The sequence below is a fragment of the Lynx canadensis genome, chromosome C1 (genome assembly GCF_007474595.2).
Source record: "Lynx canadensis isolate LIC74 chromosome C1, mLynCan4.pri.v2, whole genome shotgun sequence".
NCBI classification, from domain to species: Eukaryota; Metazoa; Chordata; class Mammalia; order Carnivora; family Felidae; genus Lynx; species Lynx canadensis.
The window spans coordinates 205545230-205566234 of record NC_044310.1 but is presented as its reverse complement, the minus strand read 5'-3'; the positions used below and the strand labels follow the sequence as shown (position 1 = coordinate 205566234).

At 42.5% G+C, this 21005-nt stretch overlaps 1 protein-coding gene across 1 annotated transcript in view; it reads left to right on the top strand.

The window, feature by feature from the left end:
• PAX3 (paired box 3) overlaps positions 1-21005 on the top strand; it is a 98275-nt gene that overhangs the window by 67110 nt on the left and 10160 nt on the right. The window contains exons 6-7 of the mRNA XM_032594526.1: positions 9167-9332; positions 10422-10636. Of these exons, the coding sequence (XP_032450417.1) occupies positions 9167-9332; positions 10422-10636 (381 nt within the window). The remainder of the gene's footprint in view (positions 1-9166; positions 9333-10421; positions 10637-21005) is intronic.

Here is a 21005-nt window from a genome sequence, read left to right as displayed (position 1 = left end):
TTACATTGGGATACAGTGTTCCTCTCCAGAAATGACCACCACTAACCACAAATTATGATACTGTGTGTACATAAATACTGTATTATATAATATATGTAGTGTACGTATTCTGATATTGCATATAACAGTGTTACAAATATGATATACCTCAAATCTAATTGTTTTATTATAGTTCTGTGATGACCTGATTTAAATCTGAAGTCAGATCCTTTCCTATCTCTATTCTTCCAGCAAACTTTTTTTTTTTTTTTAAATTTTTTTTTTCAACGTTTATTTATTTTTGGGACAGAGAGAGACAGAGCATGAACGGGGGAGGGGCAGAGAGAGAGGGAGACACAGAATCGGAAACAGGCTCCAGGCTCCGAGCCATCAGCCCAGAGCCCGACGCGGGGCTCGAACTCACGGACCGCGAGATCGTGACCTGGCTGAAGTCGGACGCTTAACCGACTGCGCCACCCAGGCGCCCCCTCTTCCAGCAAACTTTTATTGAGTGCCCACTAGATTCCAGGATTTGGTCCCTATACTCCCTGTTGGTCAAGCCCACATCCCGAGTCTGTCCTTTAGACAGACAGAAGACAGCTCCGAACTCGGAGTCAAAAAATAAGCACGGATTTTAAAGAAATCAAACAGAGAGAGTGACGGGAAACTAAAAGAATGTTCAGTGTTGTTGTACCTCGTTCCTGCCTTTGCCAAAAACAAGGACGGGGGACAGAATAAATCTCAAGCCCTTGCAATTTGCGCAGTGCCCCGCATTCACATCTGGCTCAGTGAATGTCAGAGGAGAATGAGAAAGGCCCATTAACTTGCAGAGGACATGGGATCAAACCAATAAAGAGTGGTTCATATTTTTCTATACAGTGACCTCCTCTCCAAAGCAGGGCCCTCATTAACCTAACAGCTGTCCTAATGTGGCTTTAACCCGGTGACTCTTTACATTCCTTATAGCTTCATTAGTTCCCTTGAGACACATCATGTCTTGCACCACAGCTATGATCTACAGCCTAACAAATTCCCTACAACACCCGGCATATGGATCTTTTACTTAACACAGCAGGAAAAAGAAGGGAGTAGTTAATCACTGATTAAAATGCCAGAACAAAATCCTTTAGTTTTTAGAAGGATCTGGGAAAGCAGTAGCAAAGTCAACTCAGTTTGAGTGATAGCCAGAAAGTGTGAGTTAGTTTAATTTGGGGCACCTGGGAAAACCAAACACCAAACGAACCCCCCCCTCCCCACCCCCAAACAAGTCTACATTCTATTTTTTCCCCCTGAGTAAAATATTTCTAAAGTCTGGGTACAGATGGCATTAACGTATAATAACTTAGGCATTTGTCAGTATTTCATAAAAATTTGTTTAGACAGTAGCTATGTCGTGTTTATCACAACCGAATCTGAGTACACGATCTAAGAATTACACTAAAGACTGATTTGCCCAATTCCCCTCCTGGGTATTATTATGCAAATAACGGGAAGCATTCGTTTTTTGGGGAAGAATGCAAATATTTATGATGTGCAAAAGTTTTGGTAAATATTCCATCTGAGAACTCCACAAAGCAGAGAAGTATCACTTTTCCCACCAGGATAATGGAAGACAGCAAAGGAAGCTGTTGGAGGAAACAGCATTTAATTAGGAGTCACAAGATGTGGGTTTTGGTCTCAGCTTGCCAAACGTGTTTTGTTGAGGAAGTCACTTGATTCTGCTGTAATCCTGCTGGCTTCAGTTTTTTGTTGTCGTTGTTGTTTTGTTTTGTTTTGTTTTCAAATATGGGATAGGTTAGATCAGATGATCTCAGTTTGGGTCCACAGATGACCAGGATAATCATGGAAGAACTTCAAGAAATCTAGGGGACTTGAGATTTGTACACACAATTTTGTGCCTTTGCCTCTGCCTCTGTGTGTGTGTGTGTGCGCGCGCGCGTGTGTGTGCGTGTGTGTGTGTGTGCATGTGTGCGTATGTATGTGTATACACAAGCGTTAACCAGAGAGGGGTCCCTGACTTTGTCATATTCTCAAATGTCATCTTCCCCTCTCCCATCCCCCGATTAAAAATAACTAAGGGGCACCTGAGTGGCTAGTTAATTGAGCATCCGACTTGATTTGGGCTCAGTTCACGATCCTGGGATCGTGGGATCAAGCCCTGTGTTGGACTCCACACTGCGCATGAAGCCTGCTTTAGATTCACTCTCTTGTCTCCCTCCGCCCCTCTCCCCTGCCCTCTCTTTCTCTTTCTAAAACAAAATAAGTAAATAAATATCTAGGATGCATGATTTATCATCAGTAATGTGAGATTCTCAGGGAAATCCAATAGGGACTGAGTGATTGATTGATTGATTTTAATTTCAGTATAGTTAACACACAATGATGTATTAGTTTCAGGTCTACAATATAGTGAAATTCAACATTTTTATACGTTATTCAGTGCTCATCACAATAAGTGTCCTCATAATCCCTTTCACCTATTTCATCCATCCGCCACTCACCTCCCCTCTGGTAACCATCAGTTTGTTCTCTATAGTTAAGAGTCTGGTGTTTGGTTCATCTCTTTTTTCTTTATTTTATTTCTCAGTTTTCACATGAGTGAAATCATATGGTATTTGTCTTTCTCTGACTGATTTCACTTAGCATTATAACTTCTAGATCCATCCATGTTGTTGCAAATGGAAAGATTTCATTTGTTTTTATGGCTGAGTCCATTGTATTTATGTATGTATGTATGTATATGTATATGTATATGTATATGTATATGCATATGTATATGTATATCTATCTATCTATCTATCTATCTATATCACATCTTCTTTATCCATTCATCTATCGATGGGCATGTAGGCTGCTTCCATAATTTGGCTATGGTAAATAATGCTGCAGTAAACATAAAGGTGAATATAGCTTTTTGAACTAGTGTTTTCATATTCTTTGGGTAAATATCCAGTAGTAGAATTACTGGATCATATGATAGTTTTATTTTTAAGTTTTTACGGAGTCTCCATAGTGTTTTCCACAGTGGCCGTACCAGTTTGCATTCCCACCAATAGTGCACGAGGGCTCCTTTTTCTCTACATTCTCGCCAAACACGTGTTTTCTTGTATTTTTGATCCAATGGGAATTTGAAGCCATCCAGCAAATCTGTGTCATTCAGAAGTTAAGATAGGTATGGAACACTGGGGCCTGAATTCCGTAATGATGCAAAAATATCATCACCCTGAAATTCTCAGCAGGAGTTTGCTCTTGGGGTGAATGAAGATGCATGCAGTTGAATTTGCCTTTCTGTGTGTTCACGGTCCTCTGACATTCCTCAGAGCCTGGCGCTTCTCCTTGTCAACCTTGCCCATTCTTCCCCCCGCCCCCGACCTGTTCTCTGTACAGTGGTCACAGCTGGAAAGCAGCACTGGGAGAGTGGGATGTGGAAAGAGAGGGGGTGTGGAGTGAATGAGAAGGTCCAGGGATATCGCAGGTTATCCTGAATTTACCTACTTGGAAAGTACTATGTTGGCCTTGTCACATTACACATCGCTGAATGTTGTGTTTAATCAAGCATTTTAAATGTTGTGAATTCCCTTTCTAAGCAGTAAGTATTATATCCTCTCCCCATTTTTCCAATTACATTTGAAATAACCCATCTGGAAGAATGTAGGTTAGCTTGCCTTTGAGAACCACACCAAAAATCTGAACCAGTAATTTCTTGATGGGCAAAATTAGACTTACACCATGGGATAATTAGCACTAATCCATGAAACTTGGAAGCAAATTTAACCCAAGTCTCCATTCAAGCCAAACTGGCTTTCAATTATTTGAGGTGTTATTTGGGCACTTTCCTGTTTGCTCAGGGGTACAAAAGGCTTTGGCTGTAGACCACAGAGCTGGGAAGACAAAGCAAGGGTTTAATTCTTGGGTGTCTAAGATAGTGACGGCATGATGTTTATACTTCATAGCTAACTTTTTATTATTATTTTTTTTTTACATTTGTTTATTTTTGAGAGACAGAGAGAGACAGAGCATGAGCAGGGGAGGGGCAGAGAGAGAGGGAGACACAGAATCAGAAGCAGGCTCCAGGCTCTGGGCTGTCAGCACAGAGCCCAATACGGGGCTCGAACTCACGAACCGTGAGATCATGACCTGAGCCGAAGTCGGACGCTTAACCGACTGAGCCACCCAGGCACCCCAATAGCTAACTTTTATTAAACACTAAATACTTCCTAGGTGTTCTTTCAAGGGCTTTAATTGTAGTGTCTTACTTAATTGTCACAACAATCTTGTGAAGTAGCTTTTGTTTCTCCCATTTAGAAGATGAGAAAGCAGAGGCCCACAGATAGTCAACAATTTGTTCAGGGTCACAGAGGTAGCAAGGTGGGGGGCATGGGATTCAATTTTTGCCCGGTCTGCATTGTACCTGGGCGAATAAAAGGTATTATTGTATCTTTTAAAGCACAAAGCTTTCTTCAACTTGTATTGTTGAAAGTCTGGACAAATTGGTTACTTATGTGACCCAAGAAGAGAAAAGTTTAAGAAAACCTTATTCTCTTTTTGTGGATCATTATCTTTTTTTCCCACAGTTATCATGATGTGATGAGGATCTTTCAATCAATTTAAATTTTGCTTCAAAAATTCATTGGATATTACAGTACCTCAGAAATGGGTCTGAAGATCATTTCCAAAGGCAGGAATACAGCTTTGTGGAAGGGGTCTGTAGAGGGACCAGTAGGGAAAGATCCGGGGGCAGATGAAAACGAACCAGGTGGCAGTTCATCAGATGAATTAAAAACTTGCTTTGAGGGAGGGTTTTGATGCCCTGTGGTATTATACAGGTTAATTATCAGCATTTAGCTGTAGCTAATATCATTATCAACCAACGTACGCCTCCTGCCCCACTTCCTTACCATGTTAGGTGTTATGTGGAAGGCCAGGTAATGTGTGGGGAGGGTGAGATTACATTGAATTATAGATCATAGACTTATATTTAACACGTAGGTAGCCAACTTTGTAAAACTTGTTCTTTCTGCCCTACTGGCTAAGAAATTGATGCAAGACCCATATTCTCCTTTGGAACATCAGAGGCCAGTTTGTTTCTGTTGCCCATGCTATTCTTTTCAGAACAAAGAGCAGTTTCTAGTAATTGTAACAACTGAGTCATAAATGCATTCCACCCGTTTCAGATGAAGTTATTCAGTGTTGTGCACTCACCCAGTTCATTTAGTAGATGAATCATTGATGTTTAGGAATTAGTGATACAATATTGAATACAATGTTAGTGATACAACATAAGACCTCTGAACGCTAAGAGAATGTCTTTCAGTCAAAGATGGGGTCATAACAGTACCCCAGGATCCCTGTGCTTGGTCAGTTTGGATATTGAAAATGAAGGTTATGGGGCGCCTGGGTGGCGCAGTCGGTTAAGCGTCCGACTTCAACCAGGTCACGATCTCGCGGTCCGTGAGTTCGAGCCCCGCGTCGGGCTCTGGGCTGATGGCTCGGAACCTGGAGCCTGTTTCCGATTCTGTGTCTCCCTCTCTCTCTGCCCCTCCCCCGTTCATGCTCTGTCTCTCTCTGTCCCAAAAATAAATAAACGTTGAAAAAAAAAAAAAAAAGAAAAAAGAAAATGAAGGTTATTTCAAGGACACTTTTTTCCTATTAAAAACAGTAGATACGTCTTTTATGAGTTTCAAAGTAGAAAGAAGGCAAGGACTACTTTCTGATATATATATGTATATATGTAATTATATAATTATATATAAAATATATTATATATAAAATTATATATATTATTGTTAATATATATATTAATGTCTCTTTTGGCAGATACAGCTGGTTCTAGGAAATGCAGAAGGCTGGCAATGGCAAGATAATAAAAAATCTGGTTAAATGGCTAGGGACAGGAAGGACAGTCCTTAGTAATCTCTGGTTCTCTCAGGAATAGCCCTCTGGATTTATTTAGCCTAAATTTAAACATCATTTAAATTCCTTCCACTGGCAAACTCTTGAACCTCCTGTCGAAGGTTTGTCTTGCAGTAAAGATTTGCTTCCCCAAACGATTTCTCGTCATCTTTTGTTGTAGGTATAATAGATATCGCATTGTAAATACTTTAAGCACTTTTAAATACAACTCCTGGTAGGTTTACTCAGTGTCTTCAGTATTTGTATCATTTTGGAAAAATGAAAAGAAAACCCCCAAAAACCATACATCCCTAGTCTTTCGGATGCCTGAAGATATTTGTAGGAAGTCGTGATGTTTCTTATTACTTATTGTTTGAGCAAAGACATTTTTCATGTAAAAAAAAAAAAGTGGGTTATGGAGGAGTTAGAGTGATCTTGGATCAAAAGTAGGTTGAGATTGAAGGAGTGATCAGGCATCACCACCCACTGGATAAATCAAACTTGGTCTACTTATCTAAAGGTTACAGAAGGAAGTTGGCACAGAGAGGTCGGGAGCATGTTCTGATAACGATGGAAGTACGGACTCGGTTCTTCATAAACGATCTCAACAGAAGAAGGGAGGATAGCTAGTCCGAATGAGTGAACTTTTGAAAATTCAGCTCTCTTCCCAGCCTACAGTGCACATAGGTGTCAGAGATCACTTCACCTGGGCCGAGTGTGACTCATTAATCTGAAGGGTTTATAATATAAAATACGACCACGGTGTGTGGGATAGTACAATACACTCAGGCTTGAACACAGCCCACATTCCTTACTCTCAGCCTCCTTCAGCCCCAAACAGCTTGTGCTGAGCACTTCTGGGAGTCATGATAACAGATGCTTAGCTTTGCGGTGAGAAAACACAGTTGATACAAACCTGAAATTGACTGCTTGCTGTTCATGGTTCTATTATCCCAGGTGGCAATTTATTAAGTTAAGTAAAACTCTAATTCAATTATGTATCAACATGGGAAAATATTGACTTACCTTCTTTTCCTGTTGGAAACTTAAGGAGTATTAAATGCTAGTATTTTGAGGAAGTTCAAACAGCTTTCCTTACCAGTGTCTTACAACATGCCAGGAGAAGACCAGACTCCTTTCCAGGCAAATGCTTGGGTGAATCACAAAAGTTTAAGCAGATACCTTGGCAAGGTATTTGTTAAACTGGGTTTTCTTGCTCCAAGATGGAGAAATCCTTCCCCCCGCTCTTTTAAAAGTTTCCATGACTTAAAAACAAAAAAAAACAATGAAGTTGTCTAATTGTTAACTTTGCTCTGTAAGGAAATCAGGTCTTACCTTTTCTTGGGCACTCTGGTCTCCTGTATTATCACCTCCATCAGGAGTGACCTTTTGTTAAAATCATATCCATATTCTAAAATGAATTCAAATTCCGTCTCCACTCCAAACTCTCCCTGATTCTCTGCATTTCCAAATATGGAGCTTCTGCTTCCAGGGAGAGATTATTTTGGTTTCCTTAAGGGCTCTGCGCATTCCAGAGGACAAGTCTGAAAGCTGCTGGAGTGCAGGGAATTCTGGCTTATCCTGACATTTTATTCATCCCTTTTTCCCTCTGACCCCCAAGCACAGTACTTTATCCACGTGAAGTTTTCAACGAACTTCTGATATAGGACGTAGACTATCTTTGGTTGGTAGAAATACTCTCTAATTTTAAGGGAAACGTCACATACACGCTGTCTCAAATCATCCAAGGTTCCACATTTTAAGGGGTGCCTGGTTGGCGCAGTTGGTTAAGCGACTTCAGCTCCGGTCATGATCTCATGGTTCGTGAGTTGGAACCCTGCGTCAGGTCCGTGCTGACAGCGCAGAGCCTGCTTGGGATTTTCTCTCTCCTTCTCTCTCGGCCCCTTCCTGCCCTCAAAAATAAATAAACAAACTTTGAAAAAAGGTTCCACTTTGAAGCTGCAGCTGTAAGAATTGAGCAAGATGATGGGTCCCATTAAAAGCGTTATATCACAGGGGCGCCTGGGTGGCGCAGTCGGTTAAACATCCGACTTCAGCCAGGTCACGATCTTGCGGTCCGTGAGTTCGAGCCCCGCATCAGGCTCTGGGCTGATGGCTCGGAGCCTGGAGCCTGTTTCCTATTCTGTGTCTCCCTCTCTCTCTGCCCCTCCCCTGTTCATGCTCTGTCTCTCTCTGTCCCAAAAATAAATAAAAATGTTAAAAAAAAAAAAAAGCGTTATATCACAGTTCCTTAACATTTGGGTATACGGTTACATTTCTCACCCCTATGGTTGCCATTTCTCCGGCTACTCACTTTGAATTCTTTCAAGGCATTTTACTATATTATACCAAAGTTTTTCTGAGTATATGTGGTTATCACAGTGCTTGGCATAGCGTAGTATAGGGGCTTTAAGCTGTTGTTGAGAGAAATAATAAACTAATTACTTAAGGGATCTTCTTAGATAAAATGCTTTCATTTCTTGAAATACTTACCTCTTTGGCATTTATTTCCATTAAGACCAGAACAGTGTGTCAGCTTTGAAAGAGATGGTAAGATGGCTTCATTTAATCAATATCACGACACGGGAGCTATGCTTATAACATAGAAATGCTGGGGCGCCTGGGTGGCGCAGTCGGTTAAGCGTCCGACTTCAGCCAGGTCACGATCTCGCGCTCCGTGAGTTCGAGCCCCGCGTCGGGCTCTGGGCTGATGGCTCAGAGCCTGGAGCCTGTTTCCGATTCTGTGTCTCCCTCTCTCTCTGCCCCTCCCCCGTTCATGCTCTGTCTCTCTCTGTCCCAAAAATAAATAAACGTTGAAAAAAAAAATTAAAAAAAAAAAAAAAAAAAAAGAAATGCTAAGTCAGACTGATGAAAATATTAAATACAAAGTTAGCGTGATAGGCAAGCCCTAATTAGGATATATGTCATGTACGGGTCCGAGAGGTGCTTGTGTCCTCGCTTCGATGTGGAAAGAGATCGAGGTGGGTAGGTGTTGGTGATGGGGACAGTGGAGAGCTCCTGCGGTTCCCAGTCATGCTCGGCCATCCCTTTCCATGGTCGCCATGGGGCTTGTGGGGGCTCCTCGGGCCCATGGTCGGTCCTGGAAACCCCTCTCCCGACCCCTGACATTTAACTCTCCTTTCTCCCCTGACAATACAACACAGAAGGTAGAGGGCTCTTGTGTCTATTTGCCCCGTCCGTAAGGGGCCTTTCATCTGTTTTAGCATGAAAAATTCTTTAAGAATGTACTATTATTTCATCAGTGAAATCCTCAAATTTTAAATTAAATCCATAGGTTTGGTTTAGCAACCGCCGTGCAAGATGGAGGAAGCAAGCTGGGGCCAATCAACTGATGGCCTTCAACCATCTCATTCCGGGGGGGTTCCCTCCCACCGCCATGCCGACTCTGCCAACATACCAGCTGTCGGAGACATCTTACCAGCCCACAGCTATTCCGCAAGGTATGGGGGAAGGGGGAGTCCAGGGGTTGAAGCGTAACTCCCAAGGCTTTCTCTGCTGCTTGTTTTACACAGCCAGGGGAACCCGGGGCGATGCTGACGTTGTTGCTACTTGTAGGTTGATTGCATGGTATCAGGTGATCCTACATGTACCTGTCACATTTCAGAAACATAGTTGGCTCTATGACATTATTTGGATCTCTCTAGATGAACCGTGCTATAATGTAATACGATTTCATTATTTTAAAACAAAAACAATGAGACCAAACAAAACAGCTCTCCTAAATCAATATGGGATTAGCTTTGGCTTTATTAAAATTTTACTTCGTTTGTACTCCAGTCTGCAGTTAACTAAAGTCCTATGATGGTTACTAACAATAGTAATTGAGCGAAGGTAAGCTTTGATAAAGTCACTGCTGGATGGCATACAGAGGTAAATGGGATAAGTGATAAATTACTTGGGATTAAGAAAGATAGCACTGCAGACGTTCCACACGAATATTTAGGTGCTTTGAAAGTACGTTTGACCGGGGGCACCTGGGTGGCTCGGTCGGTAAGCGTCTGACTCTTGATCTTGGCTTGATCTTGGCTCACCGTTGGTGAGTTCGAGCCCTGCGTTGGGCTCCGGGCTGGTAGCAAAGACCTTGCTTGGGATGCTCTCTCTCTCTCTCTCTCTGCCCCTCCCCTGCTGGTCCTCTCTCTCTTTCTCTCTCTCTCAAAAATAAATAAACATGAAAAAAAAAAAAGAATATTTGACAAGAAATGTGAGCCTTGCGATTCTGACACTGGTTAATCCTTACCCTGATTAATAACATTCGCTACCAAAATAGGCTTGTTATGATTGTTAACGTGATTTCTGCTCTCGTTTTCTGGGTGAGTATGCCAGGAAAGTATGGACGTCAGTTACGTACTTGCGCGTAAGTGCAGAGATGTGGCTGTGGCTGTTATGAGTGGCTCTATATGCATGTTATGGAATGCAGTTTGAAATTACTGTTTGGTCTGAGCGGTAGATACCACCGGTGGCTCGGTGATGTGACCGTCTTCTGCTGGCCCGCACCGGTGCCTCTGAGCTGACAGTCTTCTCCCTTGCAGCCGTGTCGGATCCCAGCAGCACCGTTCACAGACCTCAGCCTCTTCCTCCGAGCACAGTACACCAAAGCACTCTTCCTTCGAACCCAGACGGCAACACTGCCTACTGCCTCCCCAGCACCAGGCATGGATTTTCCAGCTATACAGACAGCTTTGTGCCTCCGTCTGGGCCCTCCAACCCCATGAACCCCGCCATTGGCAATGGCCTTTCACCTCAGGTCAGTCCCGTGTTTCCAGACAGACGATTTGCTGTATACTAGAACCGAACAGTCAATTCCCCGAGGCGGTCGTATAATGAATTGCCAAATTTAAACCATAATGTATTCTTTCTACAAGCCACATGATTTCAGTTTTCTGGTTTCCTTTCTCTCCACCCTTCCTACGGGCCCGTATCAAAAGTTGGAGCTTGGACCGGGCCCGTATCAAAAGTTGGAGCTTGGACTTAAAACCCAAGTGATTTTTAAGGTCATCGTGGATATTCTGTGTTTACCCCGAGTTGTCAAGGCAGTGGTTGGCTCCACCCCTAGGTCTGAGCTTTGGGTCAGAAGCTCACACACCTTTGTTGCTGTTGTTGTTGTTGTTGTTGTTTTCAAAAAGGTACTTGATCAGCTGATACGGTTGTGAACAAAAGCACCCAATATGAAAACACCAAAGCTTTTATGAAGCGATCGGAGGGGAAGCAAACAAATTGCGTGGGGAGAGATCAGCTGATGACTACAGAACTCTGGGATAAATGAGTTATAAATGCACAGATTAGGAGAATTACTGCTACTTTGGGAATATATAGATATTTGAATGTTGTAATTGTTTTTCTAATTTGCATTGGACTGTGAGCCTTTCTTCAGAGATCATATTAATAAATTGCCTTGGTAATTGCATGTTGGAGGGTTGGATAAATTTCCTACATGTGGCATCTGTGTGAGGTTGACATTATTAGCACTAGTTTAAATACAGATCGCTTGATTTTATTAAGAGAGCTCTTGGCCCAGGTGGCGAGGATAGCTGCCCACTAAATTTGGAGAAATGTCACAAAGGGGTTGCAATCTATAATTGCAATCGAGAATCTCTTCAGGGCGGAGAGTGAGAGTTTTAACAGCTTTATCTTTTCTTAACCCCCTTTTTCCTCTTGGTGGTGAGAAAAACAGAGAGAAGCTCAGAATGACAGAAATGAAAAGTGAAAAGACAATTATACTCAATTACACACTAATCACCGACTATCACCGCTGCCTAAGCACCAAGAGGGCATTCTAATAGGCAGAAAATGAGATTTTAATGGCACAAAGGGTGGCCAAAATAACGACTCATATATCTTCGCCTTCTTCGTTTTCTTCAACTTGTGGTTTGTGTGTTGGGAGTGCAGTTCCTGGGCTCTGCACGAGGGTGATAACTCTGAGCAGCTGAAAAGTTCAAAGCCGTCGGAGTTGAAAAGAATGAATAGCAAAGGCAATGAAATAAACATTTCTGCCTAAAGGCAAAAGTTCATAAATCCTTTTTTGTAACAGTCAATGTAATTAAGTTTCATAGATTCCTATAGCACATCCTGGGATAAGAAATAAGAGGTGGCTTTAAACCTCGGCTGAAAAATAACAACATGAAAACAATGAACGTGCTTCCTACAGGACTCTAATACATTTAATTTCCAAGTGCTGGCATTTGTAAATGTGCTTTTGCATGAAAACCATAGACTTCGATTAGTAGATTCCTCTTTAAAATGCCCAGATTTAGAGGGTATAAGCTTCTTCCACAGTTTAGAAGTTACATCAGAAGTAGTTATCTCTGAGGTTTTTAGCATCAGTAGTCTGGGGCCATAGCAGAGCTGTTTTGAACACGGTTTGGTTGAATGTTTTAATAAAAGCAACCCTCAATAACCCTAACTGCTTCTGTGAGGTGAGACCCAGCACTCCCTTGGCATTTCTTTCTTGTTCAGCGGCAACAGGAAGAATGACACAAATCTGTATTCTAGAAGTGAAACTCCTGGCTTCGTGTAAGCATATGAGCTTGTATGTTATAATCAGTATATTATATTGTATGTTTTATATTATATAATTGGAGCTATTAGCACTTAGTCTTGAAACTGTTAATCTTTCATTTTATGATTCCAGAGTTGACAGTAGAGTGGGAATCATTCCAATATCAAGCAATGGAAAATTCCACAGGCAACTCCTCTAGTATTTCTTTTCTATGCTCTTCCATATTCTGTTAATTTTTTCACCTATTACTTCATACATATTCAGGATATTTTGCATTTCAGCCAGACATTTCCCCCTCAAACTACCACGAGGAATCCATGTTGTTTTAGTCCTTACAACATCCCCAGTGAGTTGGAAAAGGGACAAATAATACATGATGAAATTCCTCCTTATTTCTTCAGGCAGAGTTGGGGAGTGAAAGATGGCGAGAGGATCAGAATCATGCCAAACATTTAAAAAAAACAACAGAGTAGGAGAATTGGAAATTAGAACTTGGATTTCTATAGCTTTGGGATTCATCACTTCTCAGGATCGCCTCTATTTAAGCAAGGGGGGAGGACCAAGCCTTGGTCATTTGGCTTTGTTAGGAATATTGTAAAGACAACTTGAAGACGAGGCCACTTTGAACAGCCCGGTTTACCTATTAACCAAAGAAGGGAGTAAAGAAAGGGTCTTTAGGGGCACCTGGTTGGCTCAGTCAGTTGGGCATCTGACTCTTGGTTTTAGTTCAGGTCACGATCTCACGATTCACGAATTCGAACCCTGCGTCAGGCTCTGCACCGACAGCATGGAGCCCGCTTGGGGTTCTCTCTCTCCCCCCCCCCCACCTCTCTCTCTTTCTGCCCCTCCCCTGCTCACTCTGTCTCTCTTTCAAAAATACATAAACAAAGAGAAAGGGTCTTCAGCCTTATGACTTATTATATAGAAGCGCTTATTAACATGTTAGATCATATGATATTCAAAATGGAACTAATCCTTCCATGTGTCCTCTTCCTCTCCTACTCCTCCATTTCCCCTGCTTCTCTCTGGACCATCTGATATGCAGACAAATCAACCGAGCCTCAGAGAGCTTGCTTGAGGCCTGCTGAAGACCACCAGATAGAGAGATTTGAGGTTGGAAGCTGGGAGGCTTGGCCCGTAGTAGGATCTCCCCCATGAGAGTACACAGTTGGGCGAAGAGGAAACAGGTTTCATGAAAAATAGCGGTGGGTCGGTGGGGGGGGCTTTTGTCATATTTTAAAATCATTTAGTAGAGACAAATTTTCTAAACTTTTGGTTCAGGTTAACTGATACTCTTGCTAATACATTTTGTACATGCTTTTTCAGCTTCACTCAGTTTGTCCACCAATCTTTTAACTTCCCCCAATAATAAAGGTACTACACGGTTATTGTAGAAAATGGAAAACATTTTTTTAAGAGTGTCTTCAGAGTGGAAAAAAAAAAACTCCCCTGGGCAACACTGTTAATATTTTTGCATATTGCCTTCCAGCTTTTTTGAGTCTTACGCCTTTAAAGAAACATATAACTGGGGGCACCTGGGTGGCTCAGTCAGTTGCACATCTGACTTCGGCTCAGGGCATGATCCCGCGGTTGGTGAGTTCGAGCCCTGTGTTGGGCTCTGTGCTGTCAGCGCGGAGCGCGCTTTGGATCCTCTCTCCCCCTCGCTCTGCTCCTCCCCTGCTTACACTCTCTCGGAAATAAAGAAACTTTGAAAAAAAATATATATATATATAACTGAGATACTAGTGTATATAGCTTTCTTCTTTCTACCGTTACATCTCATCAGAGGCCTTTCCCTACCTACTAACTTAAATGGAATTGGGCCTAATGGTGTTGGAGTTATTATGGTCAATTCATTGTAGATCTTTCCAGTGGAGGCTGGTTGACATGTTGAAAATAATTTGCCCATTTTATTTGACTCTTTTTCTAGCGGTGTTGGCCATTCACACTTGGAACTCATGAACTAGAATGTGTGTGAACTGTGATGGCATGGGCTTTCTAGTTTCCTGTCAAGAAATTAATAGACACCACCACAAAGAAGGGCGGATTGTTTCTGTGTGTGCGCGCGTTTCTTTTGGAGCCTCCAACACGTCTGCTCCCTCAAGCAAAGATTCCTCTGAAGCTTGGAATCGGAGCCATTAGCCAAATGGCATTTCTTAAATGTCCTCAGTGCTTTTCTCAGGGAGGGTCTCAGCCTCATGAGGGACAGGTGTGAAGCAGTGACTCAGGAAGGTCACACTTGTCCAGCTGGCCAGATTTGAGCAGCAGTGGACTGACACGTATCTGAACAAAATATCAGAATATTGACAAAAACTTTTAGGAACTTTGGGCATGGCCTTCCTCGAGTTGCCGAAAGGGTCTGTGCACCGCCTAATCGTTGGCAAGTTTATCTTGTTCTGAGGAAATCAGTAACTATATCTGAGGAACACGGCCATTTTTCTTATGGAAAAACTGAGGCCAGTGCAACGAGGTCATCTAAATGACAGGGTGAGTTACCGGCGGACTTAAGAGCCAAATCTCTCTCTCTTCCAATTGTTATTCTTGTATAAACACAAAGTACACACATTTCGCTTGCTGAAGAAGCGTCATAGCCTAGCAAGTTTTCCATAGGCTCTGGCACTGACGATATTTGACCTGATTTCCCTGCAGGCGTGGTCAAAAGCTTCACAAATGGAGGGTTTGCCTTCATATTCCCCTAAAGACTGGATCTGTCAGGGGGACCTGAGGCAAGAGACTCAGTGATGGGTGACAGAGGGGATAGGCTATGGCCCGAACCTTTTCTGCCGTCTCTGAATCGCATTTTGTTTGAACTACATAACGCCTTTAGGAGATGGGGCTTGTATCATGAATGACAAACAGCCCCGGAGAAGAAAACTGTTTGAGTCACTCTAGTGAGGGCTCCCCCCCCCCCACCCCCGCTGTGGTAGCAGCCTTCTTTCGAAAAGTTGTGTTCTCTTGGTGTGGGGATAATGCAGACAGAACGCAGGGAAATAGAGACCACGCGTTTCCCCCTGCAGACCCGGATGGCATGTTACCAGCACCTTGCTGCACATGCAGGAGAGAAAAAGGAATGTCGACTTCGAGTATGAAGTGCCGAGGAAATACTACCAGATGCTTAAGACGTGAGACTAATTAACATTTGGCCCATGTTCTTCCAATTAACTTTCCTTTGCAAGAAATACTCCCCTCACTGCCCCCCCCCCCCGCCGGAACACACATAGCCAAACCCCAAAAACAAGGCCAATTAATTTCACAAACTTCTATCATTTCGTGCCCCACCCCCATCCCACGTCTACAGTCACCGCAGTTTTTGGTCACAGCTTCTAATGATTTCTTGAGTAAAATACAGTATCGGTGGGGTTACATGGTTTCTAGAAAGCTCTCTCTCTCTTTTTTTTTTTTTTACTGTTATGTTGTATACAAAAATGGGCCAACTTGGCTGCATTTAGGGTTCATCAACCATTGCAAATGATTCTTCAAATGTTTTGGGTTTGGTAAAACCTAAAACACATTTTGCCAAGCACTTTTCCTCCTTAATTTTTCAAACTGTGTATTTTAGGGAAAATTTGATCCATATGGTTTTGATTCATTTACTCTTATATCATGGACCTTTTTTTTTTTCTTTTTTTTTCCTACGGAGCCATTTGATATCCAAGAAGCTTTCTGAGCCTTTCCTATGTTCATTTTAAGCATTTTCCTCCTTAAAAAAGAGGAAATCCTCTTTGCAACCTCAGAGGCCATAAATTTTTAGTGCTCTCTCGATTCAGCAATACTTAAAAATACATTTGGTATAAATCTGGATTATTATGAACACATTTTATGTGTAGAGCAGATGGGCAGATTTTCGTTTCTGGTTTATGAGTGAAACCAACGACAAAATAAGAAAATAGGCTTAAATTACAAAAAAAAAAAGTTTTGTGTTAAGCAACCTATAACTGTTATTAATAAATCCCCACGGTAAGAACTATGCTCGGAGGCCTCATCTCAAATTTTCGTCCCGGTCTTGGATAAGATGTAACTGAGTAACCAGTACACCTGTCCTATTTCATGGATAATCTGCTGAGGAAAGAAAAAATTCTCCTGCAGACTCGTTGTGTACAAGGCTTAAAAATGCTCGAATGTTTGCTCGCCGCTCGTCACCTAAGGAACAAAGCACAGGTCTGCACGTCTCATCAAGGCTGTCGACCACTCATCTGTGAAGTCTGGTTGTATCCTCGCAGCTCGGAGGGGATGGGGCAGACCCAAGAAAGAGCCAATAGCTCCTCACAGTAATGAGATCGTGGTTAACGGCAGAGGACAACCAGGATCAACTTTTGTTCTTATTCGCATTTTACAAAAGAAAACCTTTAGCTCCGCCACCCGTCCAGTCGCTTTTAAAGAATAATATTAAAATTGAGATTATTAGTGTGTAATGTATGTAAATTGCATATTTGGTGGCAGCCGTGCCTGTTAGCGAGTGTCCTCATTTCATGCATATATGTATTAGACCGTCGTGGTTCCATTTCAAATTAGACTTCAATTGCTCAGCGCAGTTTCTTTTGACAAACATTTGTTAATCCCGAAACTTATTAGGGAGAAGCATTTGAGTGTTAATATGTGTACACAAAACTCAAGACTGCTTTTGATTTTGCTTGTCATTTTTTTTTTTTTTTTTTTTTTTTTTTTTGCACCACGGTGTTCGCATTATCTCAGATTCCTTAGCTGCAAGGCCAGTGGATGGTTCTTTGTCCAGCGAAGGAATAAGGGCTAGCTTACCGCGGATCAGCTTGTTACGTGGATGAGGTGTAGTCATTAAGGACGGTTGCGAGGGGTGCTTTTCTGTTTCACGCAAGGAGCAATCTTCTTCACTGTGGCGTGGTGATTCCTTGACCTTTTCTTGTGCCAATGATCCATGGAAAAGCGGTAAGATTTACCCTGGTGGCGGGGCCGGCTCCTGTTTCAGGAGAGGGATTTTTCTGGACGTTTTCGGGCGTACACGCAGAAGCCGCTTCATGCCAGGCCATTTGTTTTGGGTTGCAGGATCTGTGCCCTCCGCCCTCTTTTATCATTGCAAAGAGCCAGCCCAGCAGCCCATGTCCCAAAGAGGCGCTTCCCTCTGTCTACACTTTCCAGAAAGTCACCTGTGGAGCAAAGAGGAGGGATTTTGATTACAGAGGTTGGTGGGGTGTCAAACAAAGCTCGGATGGACGGAGAGACAGACATGCCATGCAAAAGCAGCAGCCCTTCCGAGGCTCGAGCCTCATTGTTTCATTTCTGAAGCAGGCCGTGAGCTCAAATCCAAGGCTGCCAAAGCCTCCCGTGTTGAGGAAGGCTCCAGGATGTTTATGACCATAAATGAGCCCATTTCAGCCACACCAGGATCACTGTTGACCGTGTGCATGTTTCTGTTCCCCGCCTAGGTTTTCAGATGTTCTCCGTGGTGAAAACATCGTTGCTAATCCATCTGTTGAATTCAGTGCAGGCTGTAATTGACCTGGTGCCTTTGGTTTTTCTCCGAAGGCTGTGGTTGCTACCCTTACAGAATATGAGGAAAGCCCTGGTTTGTGTCAGCTCTGGCCACAGCCTCTTGAGTTAGTTACAGATTGGGAGAATTTTGAAAGAAACAGCTACTTGGCCAAAATCTCCTTTTGAAAGAAGGGCGGGAGCAGCATCAATGACTGAATCTTACATCATCTCACTGAAATGAGCCACAAGCAAACCTTTCTCGCTGAATTAAATTTTTTGTGTGTCTGCTGAGTTGATTTAAATAGAAACTCCATCAGCTGCTTTCTCCTGTACATTGCACAAATCAAACGCAACACGCCCATGGTTTTTAGGCCCATTCGGATTTTTTTAGCTGTGGGGGAGAAAAAAATTGTGTGTGGTTGCTGGGTCTATAACGAAGCTACTAGAATAAAAAGTTTTTCTTTGTCGTCGGTAAAACACAGGAAGACCGTGCTGGATCCTAGTGTGAGGCCACTGGTCTGAATCAACCCTTTATATGTGGTTGGAATGCAACGTAAAGCTTTTAATTTATTACTGCATTTGCAAAATGGCAATATCTACAGAAATCTGAATACTTGCATATTTATTCAATTAGGGGCTGAATGTGTGCTTTGTAGTGCAGACGCAGAAGACTGGATTTAGTCATTAGTTGTGTACTATTTTTTGTTTTCTTTTTTTTTCTAAAGAAATCTGTTTTTGCGAAACAGTCTGGGTTTCATCAGAGGTGTGTATTTTTCAATGTACTGTATGATATTTGAAAACTACGCTTGACATTTAGCTGGAGTTCGGTAAACCAGAGTTGCTGAGATGAGCGACAGCACTGTTCCTGCTGATTGTTCCTATGAGAACGATGGGAGATTGTGAGACAGTGCATTTTGTAGACTCACAGGGTAGTGTTTCCACCTGGAAGGGGGTATTTCCTCCTGGTGAGAGAACCTCAACCCTGAACAATGAAGGAGGCAGGCGTTCTTGAAAGAAATATCTTTTTATCTTACAACAAAACAAAACAAAACAAAACTGATGTCTCATTTTGGACAGTTTGCATTAAAAAAATTTAACTGAACTTCTGATTTAAGAACCCTCTGTAGTGGCGAGCCTCTATTTATGTGTGACTCCACAGGAAAATTTCTAGTTCAGTGTCAACCCGTCCATGACTCTCGCAGGCAGAATTTTTTCTTTCAGCCTCTGTTGGTGTACATCGGTGTGTTTGCACCTTGTTAAAACACGTACCAGGCTGCATTACATAACAAAGCACCCATTCCCCCTTTTACTGTGAGCTTCTAGAGGAGTGGTGCTAGGTCATAATCATCTTTGAACACCCAGAAACCAAACAGTGCGTCATAATCCAGGCTCATTCCCCATAGTGGGCTCCCTGAAACAGTGGTTTGGGGAAAAGGGATTCTGAGTCAACAATTTGATAAGTGTTATCTTTCAAAATCCCAGGGCCCATGAGACTACTAAAGGCTCTGACAAGGCTTGCAGTATGGAAGCATGTTTGTCTAATTCAGTGTTTTCCAATTCAACTGTGGAGCCCTTTTGTTGAGTATTAAACTACCAGGTTTTGTGGAACACTTCCTAGGAAGTGCTAAATGAGAGAAAACATGGGTAGAGATCTGCTCATGAGTTGTCCATTTCTAAAACGCCTCCCTTGGTTTTTTTCCACAAGTGAATTTTCTTTCTATTTAATGTCTGATGTTATCTTTTACTTGGACACATTGTCCGCACCATCCCCACCACCCGTATAATAATAACGTAGCATGCAAAAGAGTAATTTTAAGGAAGAAGCTATTAACTGCTTAATAATGTTTAGATAAGGCAGAGAAGGGTGTAAAGAGAGGCAAGAGAATTCTAGTGACTAGATTGCAGTGTGGATGTAACTCATTGACCTCAAGAAGGAGGCCTCAAGGTCAAAAGCAACTAGATTCCAAAACTGATCAGCTGTGTGTCTTCAGGCACGTTGCTTAAACTGTCTTCACTTCTGTTCCATCTTCTTGTTAAACTGGTACAGAAGTAAGGACTCCTTTTGGTGTCCGCTTAGAATGCAGTAATTGTCATGTGCCTGAGACAGGAGAGTCCCCAGAAATACAATGTACAACACTTAGTTTTGTTTGAGAGATTCAGATCACGGGGTGCCTGGGTGGCTCAGTCGGTTAAGCGTCTGACTCTTGATCTCAGCTCAGGTCCTGATCTTACCCTTTGTGAGTTTGAGCCCCATGTCAGAGCTGTCAGTGCAGAGCCTGCTTGAGATTCTCTCTCGCCCTCTCTCTGCTCCTTCCCTGCTTGCTCTCTCTCTCTCTCAAAAATAGATAAACTTTTTTTTTTAATTTTTTAAATGTTTTTATTTATTTTTGAGACAGAGAGAGACAGAGCATGAGCGGGGGACGGGCAGAGAGAGAGGGAGACACAGAATCCGAAACAGGCTCCGGGCTCCGAGCTGTCAGCACAGAGCCCGACGCGGGGCTCGAACCCACGGACCACAAGATCATGACCTGAGCTGAAGTCGGACGCTCAACTGACTGAGCCACCCAGGCGCCCCTAGATAAACTTTTTTTTAAAGAGAAATTCAGATCGCAAGAATGTAAGAACACTCACTCCAGCAAGAATAAGGGCCACGATCCGTCATTCCATGGGCCTTAGAGTGGGGAGGGGCAGTGTTATCCTAATGGTTACTTTTCTCATTCTCATTTTGATTTATTGAAATACAATATTGACATGAACACGTTTTGAAAAATCTACGGTTCAGCTCCTATGGGACTGGAAAGATAAGCGAATCTGATGAACGCTATGCTTCTCTCTCATCAGTAGAAGATAAAGGTAGCTAAAATAACAGGTACAGTGGAAGGATCTTCGAAAGTAAGGGACAATCTGAGTAGTTGAGTTACTAATTGGGGAATAGTCTTTTAGTCAGTAAATTACAAAGACTCTCTTTAGTCAAGATGGGGAGGCACAGGTTTAGTTTCTGTAGCTCAGAGAACCATGTAAGTGGTTTCACTGTGGGCCCCATATGTTTCCAGCATCTATCAAGTTGCCTGTGCAATAGGAGACATAGCCACTGTCCAATTGATGGTCAAGGACACAAGTACATTTTCAGGTAGATGAGCAACACAACATCTTTGTGTTGGCTCGGTGTCCC